The following is a 15,606-nucleotide window of genomic DNA, read 5'->3' on the forward strand; positions in this document are numbered from 1 at the left end:
ATTTGGTACATGTTTCATTTTCATTACTTACCAGCTTAAGGTTACCTTATTACAAGTGGGTTAAAGAACAAATGCCCTTTGAATAAATTTGAACCAAATCCATTCAGACCACTGTACAGTAATTTGCGATATAAACTTCACAGTATCATATTATTTACTTACCTTACCTTACTTACCTCACCATCTTTAAAGAAATAGTGTTTATTGAAAATATCTAGCTCAAGGTTTTACCAGAAGGCATATGAAATTAAAATATAATTAAGATCTTAAAGGTACGACAGGTAGAGTACGATAGTCTGCGTATAAACGTCATTCACCTTACAACCCATAAAGAGTATCCGCGTGAACTTTTGCGGAAGCTCTAGCTTTATTTCTGCTTAGTTTAAAATCGAATAAATTGTCTAAATGAAAAAAAATCGCTTCGAAATCCGTTGCGTAGTTTTAAAGAGAGAAAGATGTAAGCAATAAGCATACAAAGGGACAGACAGACAACGACATACTTTTTTATACTAGTTATGTAGTGATGATGTGTTTCAGAATTCAGTTTACCAGTAAACAGTAGAGCTTTTATATTACTTACATGAAATAAATCGACCAATGGAACTTATCAGAATCTAAAACTAATTTCACATCTGCCCCATAGCCCATAAAGGAATAACCAACTTGAAAGATGGTGATTAGTATTTGTAATTTTCCTGAAAACACCTGAACAGTTAGCGCGTCTATTCGGGTCGGGATGCGCTGGGCGGGCGACGGTATTTATAAATTATTAGTCACCATCACAGAAATAGCCTTATTGTAATCAACACCATCGCTTTTCGATACTTTGTCAATATCAAATTGTGAATCTTACAAAATAACAATACTTTTTGCATCCGAATTTCATCAAATAGTTGATGTATTTGAACGTTCGGATCTAAAGAACATCGTGTAGCAGAACTTTAAATAAACAGAAGTTAAATTCCTAATCAAACAGCATCTCTACGTTAGACATATAAAAAAAAACTTAAATAGAATGTAAGGAATAAAATCTTACAACCTATGTTGCAGGTATTATTTATTATAGCATAGCAACTACAAACAAATGAGAATGTCTCAACTCATCATCTTGTTAAAAACCAATAATTTACTTAGGTATATACCCTCTACATTAAATAAGTTTTTATGAATGGAGCATCAATAGGTATCATAATTAAATACAGTTTTTATTTATTTAATTATGAAGGATATAAAAGAAGGTATCATGAAAAATATTTACATAAACATAGTAGATAATGATCTTATTGTTCATTTCAATTTAAACAATAGGTTGTAAATTATTAAATAAAAGAGTGTTAAATGCACATTAAACAACTCTTTCTGATATTGTAAGATTAGTCAGAAGCAATTTATAAATAGTTCGTTATGGATTCTATACATTTGTTATTCTTGATATTTATGATTCTTCTAGAAATAAATGAACTGGAATGTTGATGAAACATAACATAGTAATTATTTTAATGCATAAAAATGATCAACATAGTAAAAGTCATAAAACAGTGCAATCATAACTTCATCTACCTACGAAGAGCGAAAATTTGAGGATCAAATTGAAAACAAAACAATTATTTTTGTTTGTTTCTGTGGCATGGGTATTGCTCCATAATCTGATAAAATAATATCTAATAAACACTTTCGACTTCCCCTTGAAAATTATTGAAATAAATTTTCACTTATATAATACCACAAGAGCTTAAGAGCCGCAAGAGCGTTAATCAGAATAATATTTCAAAAGTTGATTTGAAAATCTTACTTTCAAAGTCCGATCATTAAAAAAGTAAACAAATAAATCTAGAGATATTTTAATTACATATCGAACGCGTAGCAACACGCTATCGAAATGCACATTTATAACAATTGAGTGGTTCAACCGAATAGCAATGGGACAGAATTATTTTCGTAACATACGGCCGGCCGGGTCAGCAAACGGAACCACTCTGATACTCCAATACCTATCGTTTTGGCGAACTATATATGGAATGGAGAGTTTGTGGGAGTCGGGAGGAGGGGGGGCCGAGACTCTTGGTAAATCCAACGGGTACGGGATCTCGGAGTCAGGGTGGGACTGCCGAACGGTACAGTCTCTCTTCCGTCGAACTAACAAACAACACAATGGTAAGTGAGTGACACAGTGACATGTAGTGGAACACAGTGATAATATAGTGGTGTGAAGGGAACAGTGCGATCATGATAATACAGATAATGCCTAACGGAGGTAAATAGCAACTTGGTGCACGGTGCAAAGCTATCAAGCCCTTTGAAGCTATCAATCATCAAGTTGATCAATTCGGTTAAATTTTTGAAGCATTTTGAAAACTTACGTGGTTTTCCAATGGGATAAATAACAAAATAACAGTTCGCATAACAGCAGTTTCAAATACCTAATAGTATCTTGTATAATGCTTCCTAAAAATACAATCCGCAAACGTTACAATTATTTTTTCTGCTCTATCTGTCGCAAAGCATACCAAATCCCGATGATCTTCTTAAAAATATTTTATTCGGATTTCAGTCTTCCGGCTTTACAGAATAAAAATAGAAAAGCCCGGGCTTACAGTATGAACTGTAACTGAAAGTAGACAGGTTTCTATTTTGGGAAGCCGAACGTTATGAAATGATTTAGGCGTGTAAGATGATGCCGGCTTCGTGCTAAATATAAAGACGCGAAGAATGCGATTACTAAACATCGATTTTTGATACAAAAGTAAAAGTTTATCAATATTTAAAGCTTATTTTTGATAATTGGAGATAGTTAAAAGAGCATAATGATTAATAATATGAATCAATACGTCGGGAATAGTAAATGGAAATTACGTCGGTTTATGATGTTCAACAACTTAATTAAGTTCATTCTGATTTACTCAATAGGTAATAATTTACTTAATAGTTTGCGTTGGTAAATAATTTCTAGATAGCCTTTCTAGACATGACTTCATTCTTAGAAGAACTACGTAAATTCAATTCCAAAACAACAAACAATCAATACTTAAACAATCTTTCAGCTTTAAATAGTTTACAGTCTATCCCACTTATTAGTTTCAACATAATAAAACACGAGTTATAATACTTAAATTATAAAAGACAAATTAAATATTCACTAAATAGGACCACTTTCCACAAATCCTAATAAAAATACTTCATCCACTCCTTTATTTCGACCTCAAAGCTTCTACTACAAATTCCCCTCCACAGGCGGACAAGGAAAAGAAGATCAAGAAGAAGAAGACCAAAGAAGAAGCGCCCGCTGAGGAGGCCCCTGCTGCTGATGCCCCCGCTGAGAGACAATCCTCCCGCGGAAGCCGCAAGGCCAAGCGCACCGGTTCCAATGTCTTCTCTATGTTCACACAGAAGCAGGTCGCTGAGTTCAAAGAAGTAAGTGTAAACTCGTTATTAAGTTGACCGTATCATCCATCGATCGTCGAGGCGCACAGATTCTAGGCATCGCCATATGGTGGACGTTCCATGTACCCGGACTAAGCGGTTCGGATCCACATTACACATACGAACCGCGAGGGACTGGAACATGCTTCCTGAATCTGTGTTCCCCGACGAGTACAACATGGGGGTCTTCGAGCGTAGAGTAAACAGGTACCTTCTAGGGAAGCGCGTTCCATCTTAGACCATATCTCAGCTTAACATCAGGCGAGATTGTGGTCAAGCGCTTCCTTATTACCAATTAAAAAAAAATCTGCTGTTAAATGGACCATAAGTATTGGCAATATGCAAAGGCTCTGTAGCAGATTATTAGCTCGTAAAATGCTGATCGTAAAGTTTAACATTGGGGCACCATTACTTCTAGAACCTTTTGGTTCAAATGGTCAGATAAAATGGTAGGTTTTAATGTTTTAGTAAATAGTGATAACGATAATCTTTAGATTGCGACCTTGGGGAGGGAGAATTACATTTAATTATTTCCTGAAACATTAAGTTCAACCATCAATATTGTAGCTAATAACTTTAAACTCAAGGTATATTTCCTGTCCAAAAAACAGAACAATCGTCTTCCAATTCCGATATCTAAATTCCAAAATCATCATCACGTTATCTCGTGCGTGAGACAATTTGTTTAATAAACAAATTACATCGCTATTGTTTGAGCTTTTCTGAATATTCTATCCTTATTATGACTAACATTAAAGAGATAGGTACTTAAAAATAATAAAAAATAGAAAGAACAAACGGTCGATATTTTACTTCACAACATCAATATAATATTAATACTAGCTGCTCCGCGCGGTTTCACCCCCGTGGCTCCTCTCCTGTTGGTCGTAGCGTGATGATATATAGCCTATAGCCTTCCTCGATAAATGAGCTATCTAACACCGAAAGAATTTTTCAAATCGGACCAGTAGTTCCCTAGATTAGCGCGTTCAAACAAACAAACAAACTCTTCAGCTTTATAATATTAGTATAGATTAATGGCACATTAAGTAACAAACGTTTCTCTTGTTCCAGGCCTTCCAGCTAATGGACCACGACAAGGACGGTATCATCGGCAAGAGCGACCTCCGCGCCACTTTCGACTCCCTCGGCAGGCTCGCCTCCGAGAAGGAGCTCGACGACATGGTCGGCGAAGCCTCCGGCCCCATCAGCTTCACCCAGCTCCTCACCCTCTTCGCGAACCGCATGTCCGGCGGCTCCGACGAAGACGACGTAGTCATCAACGCCTTCAAGACCTTCGACAAGGACGGCAAGATCGACTCCGAGAACCTCAGACACGCCCTCATGACCTGGGGCGACAAGTTCTCCCCCGACGAGGTCGACGAGGCCTACGACCAGATGGAGATCGACGACAAAGGCTACATTGACACCCAGAAGCTCATCACCATGCTGACCGCCAGCGCTGAAGACGAGGAGGGCGGTGAAGCCGCGTAATTATATTCCAAGCGATGAAGAGTTAAGAACTTATAGAGTGGCTACCACCCGGCCCGCGGTTCGAAGATTAAACGCGTTGCGAACCAAATTATTTTTTATTTATATCACTATGTAATTTATTGTTTCCATTTTTTAATTTATATATAATGAAAATATAGTTCTACTATACAAAATGGCGTGTACAACTGTCCCTACCACGGGTGTTTGTGCGAACAAACGGCGGGAGACGAGGGATGCAAGGAATACTATGTATTCATTTTTGTTTAGTTTCAAATAAAGTTTTTCACAAGTCTGACTAAAATAGGGCTCTAAGCCTAGTTTTGTAGTAACCTGGTCTTTATCATTACACACCTACACACCAATTTCTAGTTCATACATTTGTACAAGCTTAACTCATAAATGACCAAAACATAGGCATTAGGCACTCAATAGTAAATTAGTGATTGCTTTACCTTCCTGAAATTCTTGGCACTTTGACAATCAATAAATTCCTAGAATTTCTTTGTCTAAACTTAAATGAGACATAAACTTCTTGAATTTCCCCTCAGTTACGCAATACCCTATGTCTTCTATATTATTTGAATGTTGCGCAATAAAAACAGTTTCTGAGAAAATATCTCCGAAGAAATATGTCCTACACATTTTTGGGAATCAAATATCAGCTATCAAAATTTGCCTAAAAATAACATTCAGCAGTCCACTGAAAGTAGGACAATGCCTAAAATACAAAAAAAAATAAACGAGTCAAATATGTATTTGGCTCTCTTAATTCCTTCTATATTAATAGAAACCATTTTATAGCTGTTTACAGATGAGCCATAGAACGTGCCATAGAAAGTGTTTTCTATATTCATTTTTATTTTCATAATCAATATTCAACATATTTTTGTTGATGCAGACGTTTCTCTCCTTACATTATTACAATTACATATATTATTTACTAGATTTCCGCCCGCGGCTTCGCCCGCGTTTTCAAAGAATAACTTGAATAGTTCCCATTCCTGTTCGATTTCCGGGATAAAACCTATCCTATGTGTTAATCCAAGTTACCCTCTATATGTGTGCTAAATTTCATTGTAATCGGTTCAGTAGTATTTGCGTGAAAGAGTAACAAACACACACAACTTTCGCATTTAGGTAAGAGCTCTTTCAATCAAACAAACAGCTTTAAATAATTAGTATTATAGAAGTATACATTATAAACACATTATATAAATTACCGACACATAAGAACAAGCGTTTTCGGAATTCTGCGTCAAACAGAACACGAACAATTGACATTGTCACGAACTAATGAATTCTAAATGTTCTGACAGCTGACAACTGAACAAAATAAATAAAGAAAATATTCCCATCCTCTAGAGACTAGAAGTCTTAAAACTTAATTTATTTTTGTACTAATAAGTAAATTGTCATATAAACACAATGGCTACAGAAACTGTGCTAAACGTGACAAAAACATTTAAGTTTTCATTTCCAACATGCACTAATGAAGAAATACTTTTTAAATTGGAAGTGCCGGTGGAGATTCCTTATGAAGGTTCATCTCGGGAGCTAGTTCAGAGAGTTATAAAGATGTTTCACATACCAGTATACTTGGAAGATGGTAAGTCATTTTAAATTTGGAATTAAAAGTAAACATGGCCGAAATAGATTCGAAATTTAAATATTGCTTTATAAATAATAATAAGTAGTCTGTAGACGCCCCTTATTATTTACTGCGATCTTATTGTTAGTAAATGAATTCAGCAGAAAATTTTGTTACTTTTTGTAATAACTTGGGTATAACATAGCAAGCTTCATTTAAGTGATAGGTAAGCATATCAATCTTTGTAATCTTAAATACACAAATAGCTTTTAGGGGTTGACTTTAGAAACGTGCGGCACGAATTTCGGCGCGATTTTAATTTTTATCGATCGATAATGATGCCCCGAAACATACATTAGCGGCTTTTCGTGCGGAAACGTGTAATTACAGAGAAATCTTTTTTTTAATTTTTGAGATTATGTTCAAAATTGTTTGAGTTACATTGACAAAACTACAAGAATTGTGTTTGAAAGAGATAACAAATGTCTTAATGTACATATTAAAAACCATAGTTCATTCAAAAGCATGTTGCTGAGGGGACAACAATTCATACGGGTTATTGGCGAGCATAGCATATGATTGTTTGGGGCAATATGGGTATGTTCATAAAAAAGTTAATCACTCAGACCCAGAAAACCCATTTGTTGCCTCTGACCCATTTGAGTCCCAGTGGCATGTTGTAAAAAGATTTTTTAAAAAAGATAACTATAACCACCCAGCAAACTTCGGTGATAATATTATAGAATATGTGGAGACGATGGGTGGAAATAAATAAAATGGATCCATTCATTGCCATTGTAAATTGTATCAAACATGTATACAAGATTTGAAAAATAATTATTTAAAAAAAATGTTTTTATTGTATGTAAGTATATTGCACACAAATTGTTAATCACAGAACCGAATCTGTCCACCCCGATTCCACGTGGTACTTGTCTGTCATACACTAGAGTGTATTTAAAAAGTCGGAGGCGCGGAGGAGCGTGGCGCCCGCGTGTGCTGAGGAGCAGGCAGAGTCAAGCGAGCCGGAGTGGCTGAGGCTGGTCGCCAAAGGCGACCAAAAAGCCGAAGCTACGAAGGCGAGTGAAGACTCCTGCCTGCAACGAGGTACACGGGGGCAAGCGCCACGTTCTGCAGCGCCGGAGCAGTCAAGAAAGCCCATAATCTTCGTTATATTTCTAACTACATCACTACATAGTATAAAACAAAGTCACTTTCTCTATCCCTATGTCCCTTTGTATGCTTAAATCTTTCAAACTACGCAACGGATTTTGATGCGGTTTTTTTTAATAAATAGAGTGATTCAAGAGGAAGGTTTTAGTATATAATTTATTAGGTTTAAGTCAAAGCGGGCGAAGCCGCGGGCGGTAAGCTAGTATAAATATAATCTCAAAAAAAATTAAAAAAAAAATAGAAGGGGGGGTTTCCTCACCCCCCCACTTTATAGGGGGTCTCCTCTTACCTCCCCCCTCCCTTTCCCTCCCCTCCCCCCCTTAATTCGTGCCGCAAATTTCTAAAGAAATACCGCTTTTAGATTTGAATACAAAGATAAAAAAAATATATTGTAACATAAAGTCTGCTTTCAGAATTAAATGAAAAGCTAGCCAACTTCATAGCCGAAGAAACAAAAAACTTTCACAATGAAAGAGATGAAAAACTCCTCAATCAATTAAAAAATGGTGAACTCAATATAGAAGGTATTATAAAGGGCTGGGAGAAATCTTTTAAAGAGAATGTATTGGAATTTGCTGAACAGAAAGGTTCGTCAGATGAAGAAGTGTTTGCTGCAGCTTATCATAAGTTGGTACATTCACCGGCGTTAGAAACAATATTACAAGTGGAGAGTTCTTATGCTAAAACTGTTATGAATATGATTCAGAATAGAGATGATGATGTTAAAAAACTTACTGAGAGGTATGCTTCATTATATTTTTATGATTTAAGTAGTTTGTTATGTACTTACATACAAAATTAGAGATTTCAACTGTGGTCTTAATAAATGAAATGAAATAAACATAAACATTATGTTAATTTTAAAAGAGAGTGAAACGGATAATGGGGATGCATATGAAATATTATGTACATAATACATATTTTATATTGTTGTATTTATTGCAAGTTTACTATTATTTTGGTTATCATAACATTCTGAATTGTAGAATAATTATTATTCTAAAAAGTTAACAATTAAAATTAAAAATTTAAATGCACTTTATATATATAAATTAAAAAAAAGACAAAATTAAAATCACAAATATTTATTCAAACAAAATATACAGTTAAAAAGACTTGTAAACTCTGATTATCAATATTTATTTTATCTACAATAAACAACATCCACATAACAGACAAACAGAAGAAATGGAGCAAAAGATACGCCTCCTCAACGTCTCAAGCACAGAGGAGGAAATCAATGCGCTCGCGGCCAAACATTTTGAGGAACAAAGTGTAGCGTCAGGTCGATGGGAGTCGCAGTTGGACGCGTTACGTCACGCGCAGCGAGCGGCGCATAGAGCGTGGTTGATGGCCGCTATTGATGATTATCAGTTGAACGAAAATGCTACTCCGAGGTATTATACTTTGTTTTCATAATGTAATAAATCCAAGTATGTCACACAATCAATAATTCAACACTGCTATGGATCACATCGTTTTCAATTATTTCAAAGTTATAACAATTTTACTTAGATCACACATTATATTAAATTTCACTTTCAATTTATAATTATTAAACACGCACACTGACAGAAATAAAACTTTTATCAAAATATAATTTATATGCCTATAAAATACAACTTATACCACTACAAAGTACCAAACTAAAGCGTAACTTGAAAAATGAAAATATAACTCTCAATGGAAGGGCATTGCTACCAGTAATACAGAAAACTTTAATAAAATACGGAACCACAGTTTATTTATAGTATGATTGTATGTTTGAATATAAAGTTATTTACAAAAGTACACTACAAAATATATTTTATATTTCAGTAACTCCCCGCTATGTTCGTTCCCGCCCGAACTACCGGGGCCTTTACAACCAGCTCCTCCTCGTCTAGAAGAAAGCTTCACTATACACTTGGGTTCACAGCTCAAACAGACACACAATATACGATTGGTCGCTGTAGATATTATGGATCTGTGCTCTGTTAATAGAGGGGATAGGTGAGTTTTATTTATTTTTATTTATTTATAATTATTTGAGTTATATAAATACATAGTTATCTATACTAGTTCAGCTCCCGTCTTTGTTCGTTTTCGATAGTTAGATATTATGGATCTGTGCTCTGTTAATAGAGGGGATAGGTGAATAGGCATGACGACAGTATCCATAAATGTTCGAATTAGTGTTTTTAAGGGAATATGTATAATATATAAATTAAAAATAGTGACTTAGAAATATTAAAAACATTAAGATTAATGAGATTATCAATAAAATAAAACATTGAAATTCTGCAGTCGGCCATTTTGACTAAAACACGCGTGACGTCACGTCTACGTAAACAGCTCACAACAACTTCGCGGCAGGTGTATTTTGTTGTTATGAATATGCTGAGAATACGCATTTTTATTTATTTTCAATTTTTTCACGTATGCTTTATCGACTCAGAACAGAAATATAATTGCGAATTCACGAATATGTGGTTCGGGTTTCTCTGCGTCAAATTTATACAATCATTTCATATTATTTTCTCACTTTAAACAATTACTAACACTTTTTTTGGGTATTATTTTTATGTAGATTCACTTTGCATTACTGCACACCACTTATAAACTTTGAAATTAGATTCTATAACACTTTATAATTAAATATTTGTTTAATTTTACTTCGCTATGCATACAGATAATTACGTATTTACGTAAGAGTGACGTCACGCCTACGCCATGACACTTGTGAGCTGTTTTAGCACAGTTAATAAATATTTTTTGAAAAATGGCTTTTATCTTCGTTAAATTTAAGTATATTAACGAAATATAGGATTTTTCTTGTTTAATAAACGTATACACACATTATGGAAGAGGTTTTGAAAATCTTTCGTCATGCCTATTATATAAATAGTTATACTAGTTTAGCTTCCGTCTTTGTTCGTTATCGCTGGAACGCCTCGTCTAGAGGAGAGCTTCACTATACACTTGGGATCGCAGCTCAAACAGACGCACAATATACGCCTGGTCGCTGTAGATATTATGGATCTGTGCTCTGTTAATAGGTACATGCTATTTATTGATATTTATCTATTCTAATACTTACTATAAACAACTGGACTCATAATCGACTTTTATAATGACAAAAGTATTTTAAACATTCATTGAAATTAACACCTTATTATGTTGCAGTAATGTCCAAACTTTATTGTGTCGCTCATTAAAAACTCTGCCTAAATACGCATTGGCAGAGTTTTGATTCGGACACTTTTAGAGCGCGATTGTGAGCTGTTGTTTATTAAAATGTGAAAACCTGTGTGTATCTATTGTTTTCATGTCTTTACTACTGAACCGATTTTGATGACATTTTGTATATGGTTAGACTGGATCGTGGATAAAGAGACAGGGCAGTTTGTTTTTTGACATGATAACGTTTTTAAAATCGTTTTAGTCGGGTGACATGTTCAGAAACTTGTGTCACACCAAAACCTCACGAGCGCGATCGCAGGTATAACGAGAGAGAGACGGACCGATCTCCCGTCTCATCTCGAGCGCTGCCACCAATAACACGTTATCACGTAAACATCTCGATCGTAAACCTACTTTACAAACAACCAATTTTTTTTTTAATATCTAACTAATTATAACTTTTCAGTGGTACATGGAATCGAGTACAGCCCGCACTAGCGTTATATTCAAACGACTTGAGTGCAGTGGTATTGCTTGCAGACCACAAACCAACCAGATCTCCTCTAGTTAAATTGGCTAGAGAAGCCACGGAACACCATTTTGATGATGTAGAAATACAGTTGAGGGATATTAGTGAAAAAGTGCTGGAACCGGTAAGTTGTCTTGTCCGTAACCTTATCTGATAATTAATTTAATTTATACTTGCTCAAAAGATAATTGGGGCTGACGTTTTATTAAGTGTTTCATGTTATTGGGTTTGGAAATTTAATTATAATGAAACAAAATCATGTGCATAGATACATAAACATGTCAATTTTTATATAGCCACGTAGGTATATAACGTTGAAATCCATTTTTAATTATTTTTTAATTATTATTATTAACCATATATTATGTAGATTATTAGGTCTTACTAATAAAATGTTACCCATTCGCTATGCAATGGATTATTTATTGCAATAACCTGTCTTGTTTTTATGGTTGACGTTTCATGTGAGCAAGAGCAGGACACAGCTATGGTAGAAAATGGTTGAAATTTATCCATTGTTTAACTTTTTATTAGTAAGACCGTAAGTTTAAAAACTTATTTTTTAGTCTAATTATATAATTTTAACAAACAGGCGGAGAAACGCAACACAGAGCGCGTAAACAACAACGATGCGCGAACTAACAAATGCAAGCACTCTCTACAGCCCGGTGATGTGTATCTCACGCGACACAGTAACCTCGCTGAAGCACATCTTGTTTATCACCTCGTGGTTGATGATGAACAGATGAGAGCAGGTCTAAAATACATTATATGGACAAAACCGCAAAAAAGTCTAAAAAAATTAGAGGGGGAAATTTAGGGGTCCTGATAAGGCAGAACAGATTAACAACAGTTGTGTTGTGTTCATTTGTAAAAAGAAGGAAAAAATTGGGGTCTGGAATCTGGATAGAGCAGAGATTTGTTTATTTGTGGAAAATATGCAAAAAATCTAACCTAATCCATGACACAGTATTTGTAAATAATTGAATTTGAATTAATTATTTTATTTATCTATACTATCGTTATTTACTAACTTAACAATTTACAGGTGACATAACATCCCGGCACCCGGCGATACTCGCTCTCCGCAACATATTGAAGTCGGCGTGTTGTAATGACGTCACGAGTATCACTATACCACTGTTATTGAGACACGATCTTACTGAGGTATTAATATTAAGTTTATCTTTTATATTGTTACTTTTTATAACTGCTTATAGTCGATTTAAGACTTCATCGGTTTACTTTTAAAGTTGTGAACCAATATAAGTAGGCTAATTTTCATTTTCTAGTCGTGTGTAGCTATACAAAGCAAAGTTTTGTTTAAATTGTAAAGCTGTAGCTTAACTATTAACTGTGTATTCAATATTCTAATCATAATATTTGCTGTGGCTTAAGCTTTAGTACCTACTCAACTATCCCATAAGCGTACTTTCCCACAATTATCCCATAAGATTTATCATTACCCTGCCTTTTTATTTCCAGGAAATGACGATGTCGTGGTGCATGCGCCGTGCAGAATTAGTACTCAAATGCGTCAAAGGTTTTGTTCTAGAGTCTAGCGGAGGTGGTGGGGCAGAATTGAGAACATTAACCGCCGCTTTACCGCCTTCTACTGGACCGGCTTTATTCGCATCTTTGGCTGATTTGTTAGCCGCTACGTTTAGATTAGCGGGGCCTGTTAGGCAGCTTAAGTGAGGAACGGACTATGGGAAGTGTACAGGGGACTGATTAAGTGTGATTTGAAGTACTAGTGGATTAGGCAGGGGAATGAGTTCTGGCTGGTTGAGTGGCAGGGGACTGACTCAGTGTACTTTTACGGCAAGTGGCAGGGGAATGTAAATACATAGTTGTAAAAGTGGCAAAGAACTGATTTAAAGTACTATGAAACAATAATGTAACTGATAATATTTAATTTGTAATTAAAATAGTAGTATAATAATATATTGTTAGTTATTCCTCGATATACTTGAATAATTGTTATGATATTGTTATTAATTATAATATCGATATTGTAAAAAAAGATCTTGTGGATCTTAATTTAAGGAATCGTTATGATAAATAATTACATTACAATTATTTTTTCTGTATAGAATCTGTAAATAAATAGTTATTAAATTATTACTTTATTAAACATTCCTATTAAAGTTAAATGTATTAAAAAACAGTTTGATTTACTCTCTAAGACATACATACAGACAAAATTTATAATAACTATATAGTTTGGCTTCAATATCGATTGTAGATCATGCCCCAAGTATTATTAAAAAAGTGCGGTGACTTTTACAGTGACAGCGAAATGGGTTGCACCATCGTATTTTTAGCATAGTTAAAGTTATCACAGTCTCAAGATAAAATTCATCTCATCTATTGTATTTGACGCCTCTGACAATTATTTAACGTTAACAATAGCTTTAACGGGTGAAACACGAGCGGTTATAGAGTGTTAAAATTAAAACGTCCTCTATAAAAGTGTCAAATGTTGCACTAACATTTTCCCTAACCGTAACTTAAAAATACAATTCGTTATTGCTAAAGTAACATGTTGCAACCCAGCCTTAATAAACATTCTTCTTTCGAATATAATCTTATTTTTCGTAATTAAATCTGTACTCTATACTGTATTGTGTATGTAATGTACAAAATATTTGATGTATTAATATCTGAATGTATCTCAAACAATAAATATGCAATTAAATTTATTTTTAGTTTTATTTCATACAACTCTATTCACCCAATAGCAACAGTTTTAAGCTCACTTAAAACTGCAAACTCAAACTCAAACATTCATTTATTCAATTAGACTACTATTTAGTAGCACTTTCGTATCGTCATTACATAAGTATTTTTAACATTTACCACTTGCACTTGTTTAATGCAACGTTTTATGTTATGGCAAGTCGTAGAATTAATAAACTAACATACTCCAATAGAACACCGACTATCCGTTTTGAATATCTCTAAAGGGACTTATTAAAGGACTAAGTGACATATCACACTAGCGGATTGCGAGCGGTTTCAAAGCGGAGCGGGTGCGCAACGAATACGTTGCGGGCGCGCAACGAACACGCCGCGGTTGCGCAGCGAATTCGTTGCGGACGCGTCATTTTGTATACTCTCGCACAAAAGCCAGCCCTTCCGCCTTGCCTAACTTCCATTCAATATTTCCATCGTTTCTGTAGCACTCAATTTTTTAACCGTACTGTGGAAATGCACTTACTTAACAGTTAACTAAAGATGTAATAACAACTGGAGTTGTTAAAAAAAGGTGCTATAAAATTGAATTACTAGGACTTTTAGAATGTACCATACATTCCAAAAGTATGTAACGACTGACCAGTATAATCTCTCCCATAGCAACGTATGTTATAAAGAGATTTTGTGAACCTAATTATGAGCAAAGTGATAGTGAGTTGCTGGTTGCTTGATAAAATTTTCTATTCACTGCTATTTATCTAATAATAAGATAGCCCTGTTTTAGTTAAGGAGCTTTAACATTTATTTCACTAATGAACTTTCTTAATGAGCAATTAAGTTATCTGATTGCATTTCGACCAAGATTTAATAGATAAAACAATACCCTAAACATTAACATGTTATGAAACTCGTAAAAAATAATGATCTCATAATTATTATACTATCACAAGTTATAAGTAACAACCAGCACGGATTCCATTTTGTTAATGAGTGTACATGACTGCGACGTAAACGTTGCGCATCTGCCACGCGTCCGCAACGAATTCGCTGCGCAACCGCAACGTATTCGTTGCGCACCCGCTCCGCTTTGAAACCGCTCGCAATCCGCTAGTGTGATATGTCACTAAAGGTATGTCGCCACGTAAGCCTGCAAAAATAAACAGAGCAGGTTTTTTTGCAAGGGAAGTCAGATTAAAATTTTAATTGGATAAACCTAGAGCGTGATGGCATTTACGATTCACTCCCATACCTATGGAAACTAATTTTCTTGTAGGAACTAGTAAGGACTTACAAAGATGTGTCTGAACATTCCGATTTTTTTCATAAAATTATGTGTTGGTATCTGGTATGTGTCTAGTAGGTATTAGCTACATAAACTAGTTTCATCAAAGAACGTAAATTTCAAAATGTGTTATAGCATCTAGAAATTGTAACTAAACGTCTCCAAAAGCCAAATCAACTTGGTAGGAACTTTTCCCATCAGGTATCATCATATACTAATTAAAATATGTCACCTATACCTACACTGCGCGGATTTAGACTA

General features: G+C 34.8%; 3 protein-coding genes across 3 annotated transcripts in view; 2 read left to right on the forward strand and 1 right to left on the reverse strand.

Moving 5' to 3' along the window:
* LOC149477884 (uncharacterized) overlaps positions 1–15,606 on the reverse strand; it is a 48,106-nt gene that overhangs the window by 17,021 nt on the left and 15,479 nt on the right. The gene's annotated exons all lie outside the window — the stretch shown is intronic.
* On the forward strand, positions 1,999–5,243 carry Mlc2 (myosin regulatory light chain 2). Its single transcript, XM_089709716.1, has 3 exons — positions 1,999–2,154; positions 3,232–3,411; positions 4,495–5,243. The coding sequence occupies exons 1-3, from the start codon at positions 2,014–2,016 to the stop codon at positions 4,912–4,914; spliced, it is 741 nt and encodes a 246-aa protein (XP_089565842.1). The 5' UTR covers positions 1,999–2,013; the 3' UTR covers positions 4,915–5,243.
* LOC149477887 (FERRY endosomal RAB5 effector complex subunit 3) lies at positions 6,230–14,008 on the forward strand. Its single transcript, XM_089709776.1, has 8 exons — positions 6,230–6,520; positions 8,089–8,416; positions 8,851–9,072; positions 9,494–9,667; positions 11,304–11,490; positions 11,959–12,121; positions 12,415–12,533; positions 12,852–14,008. The coding sequence occupies exons 1-8, from the start codon at positions 6,340–6,342 to the stop codon at positions 13,062–13,064; spliced, it is 1,587 nt and encodes a 528-aa protein (XP_089565902.1). The 5' UTR covers positions 6,230–6,339; the 3' UTR covers positions 13,065–14,008.

Source organism: Colias philodice, chromosome 23, assembly GCF_061535455.1.
Source record: "Colias philodice isolate Cphi_HAF_F1 chromosome 23, ilColPhil1 Martin Lab GWU primary, whole genome shotgun sequence".
NCBI classification, from domain to species: Eukaryota; Metazoa; Arthropoda; class Insecta; order Lepidoptera; family Pieridae; genus Colias; species Colias philodice.

What these genes read in the sequence shown, in the direction of transcription:
- Mlc2 (XM_089709716.1), top strand. Translation starts at nt 2,014, where the DNA reads ATGGAATGGAGAGTTTGTGGGAGTCGGGAGGAGGGGGGGCCGAGACTC. An exon ending in AACTAACAAACAACACAATG is followed by an intron (nt 2,155 to 3,231) that starts GTAAGTGAGTGA and finishes TCCCCTCCACAG; the next exon opens with GCGGACAAGGAAAAGAAGAT. An exon ending in AGGTCGCTGAGTTCAAAGAA is followed by an intron (nt 3,412 to 4,494) that starts GTAAGTGTAAAC and finishes CTCTTGTTCCAG; the next exon opens with GCCTTCCAGCTAATGGACCA.
- LOC149477887 (XM_089709776.1), top strand. Translation starts at nt 6,340, where the DNA reads ATGGCTACAGAAACTGTGCTAAACGTGACAAAAACATTTAAGTTTTCA. An exon ending in ACCAGTATACTTGGAAGATG is followed by an intron (nt 6,521 to 8,088) that starts GTAAGTCATTTT and finishes GTCTGCTTTCAG; the next exon opens with AATTAAATGAAAAGCTAGCC. An exon ending in AACGAAAATGCTACTCCGAG is followed by an intron (nt 9,073 to 9,493) that starts GTATTATACTTT and finishes TTTATATTTCAG; the next exon opens with TAACTCCCCGCTATGTTCGT.